Genomic DNA, 19,670 nt, shown 5'->3' with positions numbered 1-19,670 from the left:
CGCGCAGTTCGGCTGCTTCCCTAACCCCGCGCTGCCCGGGATGCGTCCAGGGAAGTTTCTGCGACAGCCCAGGGGGCACCGAGAGGCTGCCTCTGGGCGTGGGGGGGGGGAGGGAGGGGGCACCCCGGGGTTCAGGCTCTTACCTGGTGGCCTGGGCCTCGATGCCCCTCGATGCCCCTCAATGCCCCAACCTGGGAGTCAGGCAAGCCTTTAGAATGACTCCCATCTGCGGGCCAAGGCTGGGAAGGGGCTCAGGAGGCAGGTGGGTTTTATTAAAGGAGAAACTTGGGGCTGAGCAAACCGGGCCCCTTTGGGTGGGGAAGTGGGGAAGGAGAAGGAACTGTTCCTGGAAGAAGGAAAGGAGGCTCGCTGGGAGCTGTTTGGGGGTGGGGGGGGGATGATGCCCCGGTTGTTACAGAGGTTGATAATGGTGATGATGTCCTACGGCTGGGTCAGCCCGGGGAGACCGAGCTCTCCGCAGTCCTTTCTCCAAAAACGGTTTTCTGGAGAAGTCAAGCGGGCCCCAACTTGGTCGTTGTTGGGAAGAATAAAATAAAGACCTTCCCTCCCTTCCCCTGCCCACTCCTCTCTTACTACTTGAGGGCTCTGGAAAATCAGGGAATCTTATAAAATCTCCATCACCCACCCCCCCACCCCCCGCCGCCCCCATTATTTCCCTCTGTTCTCTGCAGTTCACTGAAATGCACCGTCTTGGGGGGCGGTGGGCTTTCCTGGTGCGCCCTTCTCATGAAGCAAGCAGCTACCGATCCAAGGCTCCAGGAATGATGTCTCTGACCCTCGATGAGACACCCAGGATTCTCTTGCCTGCTCGGTGGAATTATCCCTCCATCCTTAGCCTTTCCCAGTCTCTGCTTTCCTTGGTCCTGGGTGCCTGGTCCCACGGGTCTCTGGTAGCTCAGAGGCCAAGAACAGACTGGACCATTTTGAGGTGCCCTCATCAAGCCCCCAAAGGGTTCCCTGCCTCCTATCATTTCCTTAATCCTGGGAGCACCAGGCCAGGGAGCCTTCCGTAGCTACCCTAAAGCCAGCCTAATTCCTAGAACTTTCAAAACTGCATTTCACCTCCTTTAAAAAAGTAAAAATCCTTCCCCCACCCCAAACAGGAAAGTTTAGGTTACAAATCTCCAGCAGGGCAAGCTTCCTACAGCTTCAAGTCAGAATTTTCAGCAGCAGCAACAACAATATTAATAATCAGAAGAATTAAAGCTTGCATCAAAGGCAGAAAGGGACACCCCAGCTCAAGTTTTAAAGGGGACATAATCCAGCAGCCTTGAATGAGAGTGGGGGTCAGTGAGGCCAGGATGAACCAGGAAGGGGGTGGGGAACCCAACCTCTAACTAACAATTTCTCCAGCATAAAAATGAAACATCAAATTCGTTAGCCCAGGGCCTTCATTTTTCCCCTTCCACATTATAACTAGTTATTGAACTCGCTGGAAGATCTAAAGGCCATTTGCGAAGAGACAAATTTCAATGGAGTTTCCCCATCAATAACCCCATGGCAGTGACCTATTGGAACAAGTCAAACACCCGAGGTGAAATGCAGGTCACTCTGTCTAACCAATATTAAAATGCGGCCACTTTTTAAAAAGCCACTTTAAACGAGATTTGAGGAAAATTGAATTCCAAGGAAGGCGAGGCAAGGAGGGGGAAATCCAGGAGAGGACCTTGCCTATGGTCTCCGAACAAACAAGAGAAATTCATCTTTAATATTTTAAAGGGGGGCAAATTAACATTCCATGATTGCTTTTTTTTTTTTTTGAGACTATAAGCGATTCCAGGAGAAAAAAAAAAGGTTTAGTATTTTCTGGTGACACGTCCGGGTTATTAAAATCATTTTAGACCAATTCATTACTTTTACTGACAAGAGATTTAAGAAAAAATCAATTAAGCATTTGCATATTCTTTTGCATACATTACTTCTGCCTGCTGGCGTTAGAAAGGGACAAAAAAACACATATATACATACACACACGGCAAAAAATGGGATGAGAGTCTTGCTTTAGTTTGGGATTTTCAAGTTGCTCAGAGAAAAAAATAAAAATGAAATGAATTACTTGGCGGCATACCATCTAAAAGTCAATTTATTTGAGGAAGAGGAAAGAGATGTGTTGCGATTTTTAATCTCTAAGACAACAATAACAAAAACCACATACACACACACACACACACAAAATCCTGCACTTCTGAGAGTGGGAAAAAGGAGTGACCCTCATTTTCCTTCTCTTTGCCCTCCAAATCCTGAGTTGGTTCTCCCATTTATTTTTCTCCCTAGGAAAATCCAGGGAGTCTAAGAGGTGAGGTTTTAATGCAGCACAGAATGTGTGGAGCCGCCGAGGTCCCTCAGCCGGCAGCTTGTTACTGGGGAGGGGAGGAATATGGGTTATCCAACGGTCAGTATGGTAATCCGGGCACAATAAGGCCTCGCACACAATGGACACATATTTTTCTTCAGCGGTGTCAGAAGGGAAGCGCTTTGTACTGAAACATGTTTCCGAAAGAGAAACCAGATCGAGATTTAGAAAGGAGGTGGGGAGGGTGGCATTCAGAGAGCGTTTGGAGGCTGGCAAAGGGTGGTCAGAAAAAATAAAAAATAAAATTGGGGCAGAGAGAGGTGGAGGGCAGAGCGGGGCTGGAGATCCTTGGGCTGGCAAGGCAGGAGCAGGAGGGCAAAGCACAAAAGGAGACAGGACCAGATACAGGGACTCCTCACGGAAGAGCTGCTTTAGTGCCCCCCCCCCCCAACATTAAGCCAATGCTAAGTGCAGGAGCTCTCCAGAGGGATTTTATTTCTGTGCTTGTAATAATATCCAGGTGAAATGTTTGCATGTGTGTGTGTGGTAGAGACTGGCTGGCTTGCTATTTGCCCCTTGTGATAGGCGACTTCCTTGCTATGAAGGTATAGGCACCCAAAGAGAGTTTTTTTTCTTTTTTTGCAAATGATGTAGATGAATGTGGGTACATGGGGGGAATCTCCCAGATTTCACTTTCTGGAGGCGCACGTTGAATGAGCTGTGCAAACCTGGAATGAGAACCCCACCTATTTATGGCCTCATAAGGAGGCATTTAATGTGTTAATAAGTATGAATAGCATGTATGCGTGCATGTTTGTTAGCTGTGATAACCAAAGGCAGGCTTGACATTCAGCTGGAGGCAGCTGAACTCTGTAGCTACTTACACATACTGGCCCAAAGTGGGTTTCCTTCTCCCGCTCCTTGACCCACCTGCAGGAGCTCAGAATCCCGGGGAGCAGGGGCGTGGGATGGGCGACGCCTTGGGAAAAACTCCTTGACAAGCCCAAGAAGGCGAGGAGATGGAAGAAAAGAGGGTTGTGGCAGGGGGCAGGGCAGGTACAAGGTGAGAGTGAGGGCTGGGAGCGGAGGAGCCAGGCCAAGACCTCACCTTGCCAGGGCGGGGAAGAGAATATTCTGGGCCCGGAATGGGTGGGGCAGCCCGATCCAGGTGTTGGCCTGAAAGGGAGGCTGGGGGTGGGGCTGGAAGGCTCCTCCTGCCTCAGCCACCCTGCCCCCACTCTACCTGAGCTCCCCGGAGCCTTGGCTCTCCCTGGGGGACGGCCTGGGGCTGCGCTCCTGACTCTTTAGGTAGGCGGCGTTCAGCTTAGGTTTCCCCTTGCCCTCTTCCAGCAACTTGTAATTAACCCACCCCTGCCCCCAATAATCACAACAGATAAAACCCTCCCAGGCTCCAAACCACTAGCAATGGAGCAGCAGCCTTCTCCTCCTCCCAGTTTCACGGTCCTCTTGCAACCAAACTGGCCAGTGCTCACAGGCAGGCGGTCCCAGGCAGGAATGGGCTGGGGCTCTCCTCTGGGAGATGGTGGTCCTCCAGGGAGTTCCAGTTCCCTCACCCGCCCGGTGGTAGGGGGCAGGGCACCGTCCTCCTGGGGCTCGGGTCTGGGGGGCGGTGCCCCACGCCGGGAGCCTGGGGTGAGGAGGGACCCCGCACTGGAGACTAGCGAGCGGCCCGCGGGCCCAGGCGGCTCTCCTCCCTGCCCTCGGGGTGAGCCCCAATTTGGACGTGGGGACCCCCTCTCCTGCATCCCTAAGGTGGTGAAAGACAGGTGGGGAATCTCCCGCCTTCAGTCTCCCTCTCAAGAGGGCTTTATTATTTTTTTCCCTTTCCCCTCCTCATTCCCTTAATTGCAGATGTTCTAATTAAACCCTCAAATAGTTGTTATGCCGTTTTAAAAGGTACTTATTCAAGTGTCAACCAGGCTGGGCTGGGAGGAGGCAGCGTAGGGCGGCGAATTAAAGGTAGATTGACTAATCACGGCGGCGATCATAATAATAAAATCAGAGGGAAAAAAATCACATTACGACTTTTCGTGGAAAGGAGGGTGCAGGCAGCCAGCGGCCGCCAGCCCTGCGCCGCCGCGACACAAAGAGTGCGGGCGATTCCGCGAGACTGATTTATGACGTTTTACAGCCCTATAAAAGCTGGAGCGACGAGGCAAGCGCTCCTACCACCGCTGGCAGATTTAGTCTAATAAATAAAACATAAACAGTTAACTTTATGTGTCACTTTTATTGTTATCAAGTAAAATATAGCCAAGCCCCGGCAAGCTATGATTTTAAACTATAATTGTTATCAAGTACAACAAGGGGACCCAGCTTCCTCCCTGGGCTCTCCCCTCCGCCGCCCCCCAACTCTGAGTTATGGGATCAGCTAATTGGGATCCGTGGCACGGCGTGGCCACCCCCGGCCGCCGTGGGGCGGGGGGGGGGTGCTCAGAAAAAGCAGCCCTTTTTGGCCTCCTCCCTGGCCCCGCCACCCCACCATCAGGGTATTGGTGTGGGTGGGCGGCCGAGGGAGGGGAGCGGGGAGGGATGGCCTGGAGACCCCCGGGCCTGCCCAGCCTCCCCAGCTTGGTGAGCTCACCCCTCAGCTTTTGGAAAGCAGCCTGGAGCTGGCCCTCGGGAATGTGTGTTTACATGTAAACACATGTGTTACGTGGCTACGGTCCCTGGCCGGAAGCAGGCTCTGCCCACACAGGCCTCCCTCCGAGTAGGTCGGGCCCTCCGTGGGGATGAAGGAAGAAGAGCTCCCAGGGCCTTGGCCGGGCACGGTCACCGGGCACCGACTCCTGGCACGGGCCGCCTTGCCCCGGGGCCTCGGGAGCCAGGCCCGGAGGTAGTTGTCAGGAGGCAGCAGGCCAGACGGGCCGCCGCGGACGAGCAGCGAGCCTGGGAGAGTGTCCTCGGGGCTGGCGCAGGGGGTCCGCGGGTACCAGGGGGGAGGGCCCGCTGCCGAACTCCGCTCTTGCCAACCACTTCCTGTCTCTCTTCAGCGGGGGCTCAAGCCCCAGACCTCCAGAAATGACGTCAGAATCATTTGCATCCCGCTGCCTCTACCTGCCCGGTCCAGCTGGGACCCTGCCTCGCCGGCCCCAAGGCCAGAGGGTTGGGTGAGTGTGTTTGGGGAAGGGGGCTGGACTCTGGTATCCTTGGATGGGGGGCACCCCAGGCTCTCCAGCCTCCTGGGCTCAGCCTGGGCCCCTCCCCATCCAACCTCCACTCCAGTCCTCCTCATTCAACTTCCTCTTCCTGCAAAAGAGGGGCGCTGCCCGGTGACCTACACAGACTGAGACGGGATCGCCATGAATGGAGACCTCTGGAAAAGCTCAGGAGCCAGGCCCAGGGGGCCCGCCGGAGGCCCACGGGGAGCCCCAGCGAGGGCGCTGAGCCGCAGCCTCCCGACAGCCTCCCGGTGCCCAGGCTTTGCAAGGGCGCCGGGCGCTTCCCATCTCCTTTTGCAGGGGAGGGTTGTCAGTTGGTGGGGTGCGCGCTGGGGGCACCGCCGCCCCCGCCGGCTCACCCCACACCACCACCCCCACCACCCCCAGCACCACCACCACCACCACCACACACAAAAAAAATTGGATACATTTTGAATAAAGCGATTCGGTTCCTTATCCGGGGACTGGGTTGCTCCGTGTGATTGGCCGGCGGAGTCACATGGTGAAAGTAACTTTACAGGGTCGCTAGCTAGTAGGAGGGCTTTATGGAGCAGAAAAACGACAAAGCGAGAAAAATTATTTTCCACTCCAGAAATTAATGATCATGAGCTCGTATTTGATGGACTCTAACTACATCGATCCGAAATTTCCTCCATGCGAAGAATATTCGCAAAATAGCTACATCCCTGAACACAGTCCGGAATATTACGGCCGGACCAGGGAATCGGGATTCCAGCATCACCACCAGGAGCTGTACCCACCACCGCCTCCGCGCCCTAGCTACCCCGAGCGCCAGTATAGCTGCACCAGTCTCCAGGGGCCGGGCAGTTCGCGAGGCCACGGGCCGGCCCAGGCGGGCCACCACCACCCCGAGAAATCCCAGCCGCTCTGCGAGCCGGCGCCTCTCTCGGGCGCCTCCGCCTCCCCGTCCCCAGCCCCACCAGCCTGCAGCCAGCCAGCCCCTGACCATCCCTCCAGCGCCGCCAGCAAGCAACCCATAGTCTACCCATGGATGAAAAAAATCCACGTTAGCACGGGTAGGCAACTTTGCTTTTTGCTCTCCCCCTCCCTCCCCTCTTCCCCAGCGCTCCCCACCCTCCCCGGCCCCCTCCGGCCCCGTCCTCCTTTCTCTCCTTCCCCCTCTCTCTCCAGGAGCGACTCTGGGTTAGCACAATTGAACTGGATTTACGAGCGAGAATGGGTAATTACATCCCCCATAAATTTTATGGCTTAGCTACTCTGGGCAGTCCGAGCCATGTGCTACGATCTGTTATGTATGTGTGAAAACTATGCTCGCTTTCTAAGGGCGCATAAATAATTCAGTGTCGTTACAATGAGGATTCCCCTCTTATTACACTACAAAGTCTCCAGCTCCCTTCAACTTCTTTATAACCCATTTAGCTTGATGACTTTATTTCCACCACCCCCTCCTCCCGTTCCACAGAGCTGAGGATGGGGTGAGGGTGGGGGGGCGGGAGCCTGCTGCCTCTGAACCCCACTATTTGCTTTTCCCCTCCTCCTCCTCCTCCCCCCCGCCAGTGAACCCCAATTATAACGGAGGGGAACCCAAGCGCTCGAGGACAGCCTACACCCGGCAGCAAGTCCTGGAATTAGAGAAAGAGTTTCATTACAATCGCTACCTGACCCGAAGGAGAAGGATCGAGATCGCCCACTCGCTGTGCCTCTCTGAGAGGCAGATCAAAATCTGGTTTCAAAACCGGCGCATGAAATGGAAGAAGGACCACCGACTCCCCAACACCAAAGTCAGGTCAGCGCCCCCGGCCGGCGCTGCGCCCAGCACCCTCTCGGCAGCCACCCCGGGCACTTCTGAAGACCACTCCCAGAGCGCCACGCCGCCGGAGCAGCAGCGGGCAGAGGACATTACCAGGTTATAAAACATAACTCACACCCTGCCCCCTCCCCGCGCCCCCGTCCTCCCCTCACACACAAATTGACTCTTATTTATAGAATTTAATATATATATATTTTTTGGTTCTTTTCCTCTCTTCCTCCCACCTCATCCCTTGTCAATTCCAAACTGACGAAACAGATAAACAAGCCCTCTGCCCTTCTCTCCCTTTCCACTGTTAAGGACCCTTTTAAGCATGTGATGTTGTCTTAGCATGGTACCTGCTGGGGTTTGGTTTTTCTGTTTTTCTGTTTTGTTTTGTTTTTTTAAGGCCGTTTTGGGGGGTTATTTATTTTTTAAGGAAAAAGCTGCAAAAATTATATATTGCAAGGTGCGATGGTCTGGTTTGGGTGAATTTCAGGGGAAATGAGGAAAAGAAAAAAGGAAAGAGCGATTTTTAAGCCAATTCTCATCCTTCTCCTCCTCCTCCTCCCCCCCCCCCCTTTCCTTAGGCCTTTTGCATTGAAAATGCACCAGGGGAGGTTAGTGAGGGGGAAGTCATTTTAAGGAGAACAAAGCTATGAAGTTCTTTTGTATTATTGTTGGGGGGGGCTGGGAGGAGAGGGGGGACGACAGCAGACAAAGCTAAATGCATCTGAAGAGCCTCTCAGAGCTGTTCAGTTTAAGGAGCCAAAAGAAAATAAAAATGAACTTTCAGTTCAGAGAGGCGGTCTATAGGTAGAACCCCCACCCCACCATCGTGGTTATTGTGTTTTTGGACTGAATTTACTTGATTATTGTAAAACTTGCAATAAAGAATTTTAGTGTCGATGTGAAATGCCCCGTGATCAATAATAAACCAGTGGATGTGAATTAGTTTTACGTCAATGTCTGATGGTTTCTTTTTATCCCCCTCCTCCTTCTGGCCTGCTAACATCCCACCTTCTCCATAGTTGCCTAAGTTTACTCTAAGCAAACACACAAATCTTGACTCTCAGCTCCTTTTCCAGTGTCCTTAGGCGAACCAGCAAGGGATTTGGGGCAGGGGATCCTCAAAAGAGGGGTTGTGGAAGATTAGTGCTGGTTTCTCGGGTCCCTTCCCAGAGTCTGCAGAGAGGCCAGACTCCCGTGGGGGGACTTACGGTGGGGCTGGGAGGGTCCCACTCTTCTGTACTTAGGCACAGTGTCTTCTTTTTGTTGATTTCTCTCTCCCCTCTTCTCTTTTCTCTCAGCTGAGTAGGCCTGCCTGATTTGCAGACAAGAAGGCAAGTTTAGGGAGTGGGAGAGAGGAGTTTTCACCTTTTAGGACTCTTTTGGGAGGAGGGATTAAGGAAGATGCCCCTTCCACATGCATGTGCTTCTTAAAAGGAGGAAGATTTTGAGCTGGTGATTCTGGAGCAGCAAAGTGACCTGTCAGGGTGGCTTCTCTGTTTGTTTAGACTTGGAAAGAAGGGTGAAGTGGAGGCCAGAGGCCTGGGAGGCCCCCTTGCATGGGTAGGCCTCAAAGCCTGCTGCCTGGAGATAATGAACAACTTTGATTTTTTTTTTTCCCCTAACTTTTATCGGGGACCTGCCAGGTGTTGAGAAAAGACACAGGGAGAGGCAGGGACCACCCCTCTTCCTATAACCTCCCAGGTTCTGACAAGGCTTGGGTAAAGCTGGAACAAGGCTCTCCGGCTGTTAAAAAAAAACAAACAGAAAGCCCCCAAAACACCAAAAAAAATTTTTCCAATCCTTTCCTTGGGGATTAAAAACAAGGGGAGAGAAACAAACAAACAAATAAACAACAGCAACTGGCATGGATTACCTGAATCATTAATTTAAGCCAAAGGCTCCCAGATAATCCTGATCCTGAAGACCAGGCCCTAAGCCAGGCCTGCTCAAATTTTTGCTTGTTTGTTGGGAGGAGGTCAGGGTGGGAACTTGGTTGAGCTTCTTGGACAATTCATTCAAATTGCAGAATAGAGGGCAACCAGAAGTAGAAGAGGGAGGGAGAAGAGATGTGCGAGTTGTGGAGGAGCTGGGGATACTCCTCGCCTCTCTCCCCAAATTCTGGGGTGGAAGGTAACAATGGGACCAGTCGTGAAAATCTGTTGTTCGGTGTGTTTGGATTTATTTCCTCTCGAACCACTTGCTGGCTGGTCCTTGGAGTGGAGTGCGTGTGGGTGCGCGTGTGTGTGCATATGTGTGTGTGTGTGTTTTGGGGGGAATCACTTGGCCCTGGAGGTCTACTTTCTCCTCCCTCAATGGTGCCCTGGAGACAGCAAAACACGCTGCCTACAGAGTGAGGAAGTGGGATCCACAATTATCTGGAGTTATTTTATGTAATCAAGTGAATTAGAGGCCAAATCTGACTGTAGCTCCTATCATCTTGAGGCAATTGACTTTGGGGCAGGACAAGGGGGTCTAATTGTGCTTGGGAAAAGGGAAGGGAAGCCTGAGGGGTGGACTTGGGGGGTCTTTTCAACCCTGTAAGGAAGTTTAAATGGGAAAAGAGGGGAAGAGAAAGAAAAGGAACTTGAGATCCATAGTCTTTTCTAACTTCGCTCCTTTGGTTTCAGAGGAATTTATCTCCATCTCTTCCCAAGGGCGGAAGAGACGAAAGCAAGCGAGGAGGAGAAAAATTCTCTTTTCTTTCCTAAGCTTCTCCCTGAACTTGCCGAAGGGACGCTCTAGCTCAGGGAAGCAGCAGGATCATCGGGACAGTTCTTTCCTCTGCCTTCTTCGGGGCTTCAGTTTCTCCCTCCTCCTCTCACACCTACGCACAGAGTTGCTCTCTGTCCCTCCTGGTCTGACAAGGGGAAACATCAGAAATCCACAATTCTTGACAAATGAAACAAAACTAAACCCCCTTACATTGAAGATTCTGGCCTCTGGCCTTCCCTCCAGTGGGTTCCAATCTCTCTTTGGCCTGAGCTCTCCTTTCCTTGGGCCTGACCACCCAGGATGGGATCAGGGTGCCTGAGAGGGCGGGGTGGTGAGTGGGGGGCCCCAGCTCCAGCAGCCTGGGTCCCTGCCGCTCCCGCTCCACGCCATGCTGCCACAGCCTCCCTGGGAAGCCGAGGGCCGAGCTTTTATGGAAGTTGGGTTGAGCAGAGGGGAAAGGCTGGTGGGGGGGCGGGGAGGACGCAGCCAGGTTCACGGGGAGGACACAGCATTTTCTCTCCCATCGCCTTTATATTCGGCAGCGCCTCTGACCTCTCCCCCACCCCCACCTCCGACCCTCCCAAGCCAGCCCTTGCTCAGCCCCTGGCCTCCACAGAGGATGCCACTGCTTTTGCAGGGCTGGGGATTTCTTGCCCAGAGTCATGGGAGAGGCCGGGCGCTGAGTGCCTGCTGGCGGTTGGACCTCTCTGCAATGGCTAAGTTAAAAGAAGACGGGGTGCACGCGGCAACGCCAGCCGCCAGCCGTCCAAGGTCCTCCTCTCCCAGCACCAGGAGATGCCCACAGGTCACAAGTCCCCCTGCCATGTAAGTAGTTAGCACTGGATCTGCCCAGGGCGAGGAGCACAGCAGTTTCAACTCCTGCCTCTGCTTGCCATTCAATGCGTAGCTGAACTCCGGGCTTGGGGACGGATTGGGGACGGAAGGCGGGAAGTCCACTCAGGAGCAGAGGGCTTCTGCTGGGGGGGATGGAGTTTCAGTGCCGAGTCCTGCACCTGGGGAGTGAAGGTGCTGGGCTCAGGAAGGAGAAGGTGTGGAGGGAAAGGGAGCCTCGGTGGGGGAAGGACTGGGGAACTCGAGTTCTCTGAGGCGCCTTTCTGCTGCTTGTGTGAAGTTTCCTACAAAGTTTTCTCTGTAATCTGTGCATCAGCTTTTTTGTTTTTTTGTTTTTTTTTTTTGTCTTCGTGCATGGACTTAGGGGATTGCAGCTCAAAGCTGCCTTGCTGCTGTGAGATGTATGTGTATGTGTGTGTTTGGGGGAGTGGAAGATAAAGCAAGGGGTTCTCCAGAGCTTGGGACCAGGGTACCGTCTCCTAGGCACCATTTGCTTGTCCAAGGTTAGGGAAGCGGACTCTGGAGGGGGCCCTTCAGACTGACGCTGTGACGGGAGGAGCAGGGTACTGGCCAGCCCACCTCTGCCTTCTGCCTGGTCCTGGGGGAGCATGGGATTGCCCTCACAAAGCTGCTTCTCCTAGTTATCCACAGCTGTTATCTGGTGCCCCACCTTCAGAGAGCTAATGCTAAGAGGCCCTTCCCAGGCTTGGGAAAAGAGACGGAGGATCCCCCAAGTCCAGCGGCCACCAGAGCAGAGGGAGTATTTATTACCTCTCTGGATATCATTATCTAAGAATACAATTTTATGAACTTCCTAATCTGTTAGCTTGATTTATCTAGATGGGCAGGAGCCCAAAATAAATATTTGGGGGATTTGGTAGGAAAAAAGTCTCTGCCTGTGACCAATCTTTCCGATAGAACTGATCACCCCTCTCCCCCTAACTTGGCCCGCTTTCCCTGCGCCCCACATGCGCAGCCCCATTTGCGTGTTTCTCTGCAGCGCGGGGCTGTTCTGGGCTATGGGAGTTTTCGTTGCCTCTTGAGAATCAGGAATGGCCTTGTCCACTGTCTGAACCAGAGGCCTGAGGAGGTCCCTCAGCCACCTTAAAATCTGTGTAGCTCCAGAAGCTGGGATGCCTTTTGCATTTGGTAGCAGAGGGAAACCAAGGTTTGCTCCTCTGCCCCCCAGGCCCAGGAGCCCCTTCTCAGGCCTGGCTCTGCCTCTACTCCCCGGAATTTGTCTTCTCTCCTCTCTGGGGTCAGCTCCGTAGCTTCTTTACACCGAGGGCGCATCGGGAAGCAGAGCCCACATCCGCGCAAACAGGGCAAGGGCCTGGGCCGCCCCATCTCCCTGCTTCCCAGCCCTGCAGATGCGCTGGCTGATAAATTAGGAGGCAGGGAAGAGGAGGCTGGGCAGGGAGGATCTCCCACGGCTGAGGGCGAATAGGTTACAGAGGCCAACAAACCGACAGGGCTGTTTGGAATGTCCAGGCCCCATCAGCCATCGCCGCTTTCCCAAGATGTAGGGTCCCCTAGGGTCTCCTCTTCCAGCCTCGATGGGGTACGGGTCCAGCCTGAAGAAGTGCCACCTCGGCTCTCTCCTCCTTTCTGACCCAGTCCTCCCAGGTGGGAGAGGGCGTCAGCGTGAACTTCCGGGGAGAAGCCTGGGAGCGGCGCGGGAGGCCGGGGTCTTCGGGACGGGCACAGGGCGGCGGCTCGGCCCGGCTCCCTCCCGGCTCCCTCCGGGCTCCCTCCCGGCTCCCTTCTGGAGCGATCGGGCCCTGAGGCTGGCGACGGCGGGCCCAGCCCGGGCAAAGGTGAGGGGCGCCCGGGCTCCGGGGCTCCGGGGTGCTCCAGCCGGGCCGACCGGGCGCCGCATCGCCTGTAGCTGGGTCACGACCCCGGCCCGGCCGCGGACAATAGGGCCCTGGGGGGGGCGCAGGCTGCTGACCGGCCGGGCGGGTTCACAGCGCGGTGAACTCCGCTCCACCCTGGGCTCCCTCGCTCCTGGGAGCCCGGCTCCCTTTTCTCTGCCCTAGTCCACTTTTTTTTTTTTTTTTTGCATGGAAAACCAAGCACAGCCTCAGCTCCTCCTCGGCCCCCCAACATCCCACCGTTACCGCCACCAAATCAGACTTCATTTTCTTTAGGAATGAAAACCCCGTTCTCTGCCCAGTCACCGAGCCGGGGAGTGGGACCCTCCCAGGATTTTTGTGGGGCGCAGAGAGGAGAAGCACCCCAGGCGGCCCACCCACCAGCAAGTGGTCTCCTCCATCACGAGAATTCCGAGAATTCCGGGCCAGGACGGTCCTCCCCGCACCTCCACCCCAAATCTTAGGAAGAATTGCTTCCCTCTTGCCCGGGCCTTTGTCTCTGGGCACCAGATTAGGATCAGGGCTGTTGTAAAAGGGGGAATGTGCTCTCTAACCTGCGGGGCAGGGACGGGACTGGGCTGTCCGGGGGGGTGGGGGGGGTGGGGGGGGGTGGGCGGGGGCGTGAGTGGGGGGTGCGGAACCTGGGAGTTGTCCCCCAAGCAGTGTGTTCGGGCTCCTTGCTCTCTCCCCATCCCAGGGAGTGCCTGGCTCTTATTTGTGACTGTCCCTTTGGGCAGTAGCACAGTGTTCGCAACTTTGTACACGTGGAGTCTCTGCACTTGCCAGAACAGACCTTGGAAAATAAGGTTGCAGAAGAGCGGTTGGTTCTAGCTGGAGGCAATTAAAAAAAAAAAAAAGGCAGGCAGTTTGGTAAGAGGAGAAAATGGGGGAGGTATGGAGTGTTCCCCACGTCCGTTTGCTCCTGCCTTTCCCCAGCTCCCCACCTCAGCCCTCTCTTGCCTGGCCAAGCGCAGAGGTGAGGTGGAGGGATGACCCCCACCCCCTACAACCCGGAAACCTTTCTTCCATTTCGACCCATTTTGCAATGCGACTGCCTGTAGCCCTGTCTTCGCTTGGGCTTGGCCGTTTTGGGGTCTCCGACTGGCACTTCTACTGCTTTCTGTGCTCCATTTCCTCACATCCTTGCTCCTCTGCCCTTCTCCTCCGCAGCAATCCTCTGGGACCAGCCCCAGCCCCAGCGCTCCTCCCAGAACCTCCCTCCAACCGAGAAAGCAGAGAAGGGGAACCAAAATGGGGGGGTCAGCAATCTGGGCGGCACAGCTGAGGTTCAAAGGTTCCTGGCTGAGCCTCCAGTCCAGGCCACCTCAGGAGGATGGGACCGGCCACTCCAGAGCCAGCAGCAAATAGAACAAGGTTTTACAGCCGGGCAGATGTCAGTTTAGCCAACTCACTCGGATTCCCCTTTATCTCCTCCACCAAAGAGGCTCCAATCCCCACTATACCTTTGTTCTCTTTCCTTTCCCCCCATCTCCCCCTCCTCTTCCTCCGTTTGATCCTGCCTTTCCCCCTCAAATTATTTCTTTAGATCTGAAAGCATCTGTTCCTGCCCGCCCCTCCCCCCACACCCTCCTTTCCTCCTTTGCCTCCTCCCTCCACTTCTGGGAGTCAAAGAAGCCCCCAAATGGAGGGCCTCTGGCTTCTAGCCTGCTCTGCTGCCCCAGGGCCCAGAGACCTGTGAGGCCAACCCTTGAGAACCCCCACCCCCGCCCCCATCACTTACATTTCATTCTCCCAGCTGGAGAGGGCCCCCGGAATTGCAGAGTTTGAGTCTTGGCCCCCAGGGACCAGTCTCTTCTCCCACTGGGACAGTTACCCATTAGATTCAGGTGAAGGCGAGGAACCTGAGGTCGAAGGGTTTGGTGAAGTACTTAGGTAATTGCCTCAGTTCTCTGGGGGCTCTATTGGGCTCCAGAGTTTGAACATATCTTCATATCCTGACTATAGAGGGGAGATGGCCTTGGCAGGAGAGCCTGCCCCTTCCCTTGATGGCAAAGTCATTTTCTGAGCAATTAGAATGCCCCTCGACCCCTCGGAGAATTCCATCACCCAAACAGGGGAGACCCAGACAGTGTCCACACTGTGCACATTAGAGGGCCTCCTTTCTCTCTCTTCTCCAAAATAAAGAAGAAACATATCCAGAAATACGTGGTCTCCAAAGCTTCAGGAGAGGGTGGTAAAGCCAGTCAGGGTAAACAATAGACTGTCTTTTCCTCGCTTATTCCAGTTCGGTCTGAGTCCAGATAATTCAGGCCAAGACTCTTGAACTCTGGCTGGTAGGCCTGTCTTTAGCAAGAACCCACTTTCCATCCCAGAGCACCAGGACCATCCTAAGGTCTTTGCCCTAGTTAGTGCCCCCCCCTGCCCCGCCCCCCGGGCCCCGTTGAAAATTGGTAGAAGAGTAAGTCCTCTGCTCCCTCCCTTTCCTCCAGCTCCATCCTGAGAGTTAGCCCTGCCTGGCATCCTGCTCCCTCTCCTGTCCTTGAAGACCAGTGGTTGGCCAAGAGCCCCAGATTCATGCTCCCCGTGGCTCGCCACTCAGTTTCCATGGCAATGAGAGGCAGCCCAACTAGTCCCTGCCCTTCCACTGCCTGGCTAGACCTATCCCAGCCAGGATGTTCTCTGGGGGAACCTGACCTAAGAGAGATACAGGAGACAGGAGTCTGTGTTTTGTTAGGGCATCTTTGCTAATTAGTCAGGATGGAAGAGGGCAGGCGGGGAGAATCCCTCCCTCAGGCCTGTGACTTCACGCGGCCCTTTCTCTCCGCATTCTGTTCACATCTGCGTGGGTCGGTGACTTTGCTGAGGGCGTGTGCGCGTGTGTGTGCACGTGTGTGCACTCGTGCACGCGTGTGCGTGTGAGTAGAGGTAACGCATGACAGCAAATACCGTCCCGGCTAGGGCGCCTGTGAAATAGGCTCTTCGACTTATCACTCATGTCCCTGATAACAGGCTCCCGCTGTTCCCTCTCCACACGCTGCTCTCCAAGGCTTGCCGCTTTCCTGAAGACCGTGTGGCCTGAGGACTCACCCTCCATCCTGCGACTTGGCTCCTTGGGCCCCTTGGGCCCAGGGTGACTGCAGAAGGAGGCGGAGCCAGAGGCCTCTGGAAGATTAGATTCCTCATTTAATACTTTCACTTTTTCCAAGTTAAACCCAAACCACAAACATTTATCTAACCCTCCAGCCCGCAGTGCTCTGCCCATAGGCAGGACCTGGGAAACCACGGGCACCATCACACCAGCAGCAGCGATAGCAGAGGACTCTCCGAGGGCCGGCAGCTGCCTTACGTGGCTGTGGCGGTGGCGGTGGCGGTGGCCGTGGCCGTGGCGGTGGCCGTGGCCGTGGCGGTGGAGGAGGACGTGGATTGATGTATGAAAAGCACTTAGAGTAGTGCCCGGCATACAGTAGGCTTTCAATAGGCTGTTTTGCCGTTGCTGTTGTTGTTGTTCTCCTTCTTCTTCTTCCTCCCCCCCCCTCCTCCTTTTTCTTTCCAGTAACAATAACAGGCATTTTCTTAAGCGCTTACTATAGACCAGGCACTGTGCTAAATTTCTACTTCATGGAGCCTTACAATAACACTGTGAGGACGTCGTTGTGTATCTGCGTTTTACACTAGAGGAAGCTGAGAGAGGCCCAGGAGGCTAGTGACAGGCCCCCCCCTCCCCAGGCAGAGCCAGAATTCCAGTCAGGCTTGCCTGACTCCAGAGTGGGTGCCCTGAACCCCTGTAGTTCTTTGCTCACGGAGGCACCGGCCATCAGGATGGGCTGAGGTTAGCAGGGAGCACGCCAAGGCCACGGGGCCGTGCCAGCCTGAGCGCAAGCAGGACCTCCAGTAACCTGGGCTTTGCTCCTCACTTGGCCTTGGCAGGTTCTTGTCCTCCTCAGCAGGCTGCGACCCAGTGGTTCTCAAATCTTTTGGTCTCAGGGTCCCCTTACACTCTTAACAGTTATTAAAATCTCAAAGAACTTTGCAAATATGGGTTATACCTATCAATATTTACCTTATTACAAATTAAAACTGAAACCTTCTAAAAAAATCTTTGAAAACAATAATTACGAATCCATTACATTTTAACATAACCAACTTTTCAGGAAAAATAACTCTATTTTCCAAAACAGTTTAGTGAGAAAAATGTCACTGTTTCACATTTAATGTCTAGCTTAATAGAAGACGAATGGATTCTGCATTCAATTTGTGGCAATACGCTGTTTTGGTTGAACTACGTGAAGTACATAGCCTCCTGCAGATAAGTAGTTGGGAGAGGAAGGACCTCTCGTGGAGCCCCTTAAAGGGTCTTCAAGAACCCCCAGGGAATCCTTGGACTATATCTTAAGAACCAATTGAACTAACCAGCAGAAGCCACTCCATACATTGGATCATTGGCGGTGCCTCTAACTCCAGAACCTACCATCATTTCACTATTCCGTGTTGTACCCGGAATGTGTTATCTTAGGCAATTTATCCAATTTTTCTGTTCCATAGATAGATTAACAGATAGAAAGATAGATACATAGACATACATATATGTTATGTATGTCGTAGATACGTACTCATCATTTTTTAGTATGAAAACGTAGAATAAAATACAAATTTATAGATGAAATGACCTTGCTAAGTTTAGCCCTGTTTGAGATGGGCAGTTTAGCTATTAATATCAGTCTTGTTTTTTTTTTTAATTTTATTTATTTATGATAGTCACAGAGAGAGAGAGAGAGAGAGACAGAGACACAGGCAGAGGGAGAAGCAGGCTCCATGCACCGGGAGCCTGATGTGGGATTCGATCCCAGGTCCCCAGGATCGCGCCCTGGGCCAAAGGCAGGCGCCAAACCGCTGCGCCACCCAGGAATCCTATCAGTCTTGTTTTTGAGGAGGGGAAACAGAGCCAAAGTGGGTGATGTGACATGCTGAAGACGACATGCTTAGCAAATGGTGGACAGTAGACTAGAACCCCTGTCCTCTGACTCCTAGACCTGTATTTACCCACTCAGAATCCCTCTCAAAAAAAAAAAAAAAAGAATTCCTCTCTAGAGACATGGCTGTATCATGCGTATGGGAGGTGGGTGTGTGCCATGCATAAATTCTTTATGGAAGAATGTATGATGGTTGTATTTATCTGAACATAACTATGTGTGGAGGAGAAAACTACCTTGCACCTGCGTCTAAAGTTATAGTTTTGTCAAGAGGCACAAGGCACCAGCCTGACAGTGTTTTTTCCCTCCTCACCAAGCTCTCCATGTGTCTGTAGTCCTGGGCTTGATCTGTCCATTGTCAGGAACAAGCCTTCCCTCCAGATCTCCTGTTGGTACCTTCTCACCGAGGGTGTGTATATTGCCCAGATCTTCACATGCGCACACGCAACAGGAGTAACAATCTGACATCCCCTTCTTTTCTTCACCCGAGCATCATGTCTAACATGTTTTCAGAATAAGTGATCTACAAGTGTACAACCAAGGAAAGCATAGCTGTGTGAACCAAGGTGTGTATCTGTCTCCATAGATGCAAATGTAGAGCTCTTGGGTGTCCATATACTTGTCTGGGCAAGCCCCATGCAAATGTATGAGCAACTGGAGTCTCAGTTATTTCATTAATCTGATAGGTATTTATTCACAAATTCTATATTTTATGGCTGTGTGAGACTCATGTTTATGCAGGATCCACTGAGAAGAACCTTCGGTCGGAAGTCAGGCTGCCTGAATTCCACTCCGAGCTTTCTGCTCCCAGTTGCTGTAAGCAAGTCCCTTACCCAGTGAGAGCCTCCACTTCCTCATCCTTATAATGGGGGAAACAGTCTCAGCTTCATCTCTGGGGACATAGTGCCTGAGTGAACATGATTCTTTTTTTTCACTATCGAAAAGTCCAAACACAATAGTAGAGAAAACAATATAATCAAACATTCATATATCCGTCACCTCACTTTAACAATGATCTTACCCATGGCCAATAGAATTTGATCTACAAGGAACCCAACACTACCTCATATATTTTGAAACAAAATCTCAGGCGTCCTATCATTTCTCCTATGAACATTTCAACGAACACCTCTAAAAGATACTCTTTTTTATGACATAACCACAATATTATTATCATACCCACCTAAAAATTTTTTAGTAAAACTTGTTAGATTTTAAAGAGTGGAGAAAGGTCTTTGCCAATGCAGAGAGGCTGACTCCCTTGTGCCTCATGCTGAGTTGATGAATATCAATAAGGGAAAATGAGTAGAATGGGGAGGAAAGGATGAACTTTTCTTTTTTATTTCCATCTTAAAATCCTAGTTCAACTCCAGACACTCCCCTCAACTCAGTAGGTCCATTAAAAATGGGCTGACAGGGGACCCTGGAGGTCTAGAGCTGGTGGAGGCGGTCAGAAGGGGCCCTTGGAAGACTGTGCAGATCTCATTTTGGAAGAAAATAGTTGTTGAGCCAGAAGGAAGCTGAGCAGAGGGCCTGCCCAACCATTCTCCAGCATCAGATTTCATCCTTGGGTTGCCAGGCACAGACTTCACAGCATCTGAAGTCTCACTAGAGTTACTGATCTCCAAAGGCCTGCAGACACGTAATAGCATCCTCCTACAGAAACCCGAGAGCAGATGCCCGCAGAGGCTCAGGCAAATCCACCTGCCCATACTCAGGCCGTGTACAAACACATGCAAACCCTCAGAGACAGATGCAAACGTACAAGTACATATCAGCAAACTTAGCCATGTGGGAAAACACAGAGACGCAGATCCAAACACACTCAGACCGATGTGGACATGCAGGGATCCAAACAAAGTTCTAGAACAAAACCACAAAGAGCCAAATACAAAAGCCTGGACACGTGCAAACACACATTATGCCACTTTCACTCACGACCAGTTAACACGGCCAAGGTCCATTGTAGCTGGCTCCTTCCCTCTCGTCCCATCCAATGCGTCACACATCAGCCAAAGCTAC

The 19,670-nt window shown here is 52.9% G+C and overlaps 2 protein-coding genes across 8 annotated transcripts in view; both read left to right on the top strand.

The window, feature by feature from the left end:
- Positions 1-8,227, top strand: part of HOXC4 (homeobox C4) — a 59,785-nt gene extending 51,558 nt beyond the window's left edge. For 3 of the 7 annotated variants that reach the window (XM_072797661.1, XM_072797660.1, XM_072797662.1), the window contains exons 2-4: positions 5,329-5,445; positions 5,594-6,533; positions 7,036-8,227. In XM_072797661.1, coding sequence (XP_072653762.1) covers positions 6,095-6,533; positions 7,036-7,391 — 795 coding nt within the window. In that variant the 5' untranslated portion in view covers positions 5,329-5,445; positions 5,594-6,094 and the 3' untranslated portion in view covers positions 7,392-8,227. Of the gene's footprint in view, positions 1-690; positions 5,172-5,328; positions 5,446-5,593; positions 6,534-7,035 lie in introns of those variants that run through there. The other 4 variants (XM_072797665.1, XM_072797664.1, XM_072797659.1 and 1 more) reach the window with 3 other exon arrangements.
- HOXC10 (homeobox C10) overlaps positions 1-19,670 on the top strand; it is a 106,728-nt gene that overhangs the window by 61,224 nt on the left and 25,834 nt on the right. The window lies entirely within an intron of this gene.

Source organism: Canis lupus, chromosome 25 (assembly GCF_048164855.1).
Source record: "Canis lupus baileyi chromosome 25, mCanLup2.hap1, whole genome shotgun sequence".
Lineage (NCBI taxonomy): Eukaryota > Metazoa > Chordata > Mammalia > Carnivora > Canidae > Canis > Canis lupus.
The sequence above is the reverse complement of the archived record's forward strand: the minus strand, read 5'-3'. Positions and strand labels throughout refer to the sequence as shown.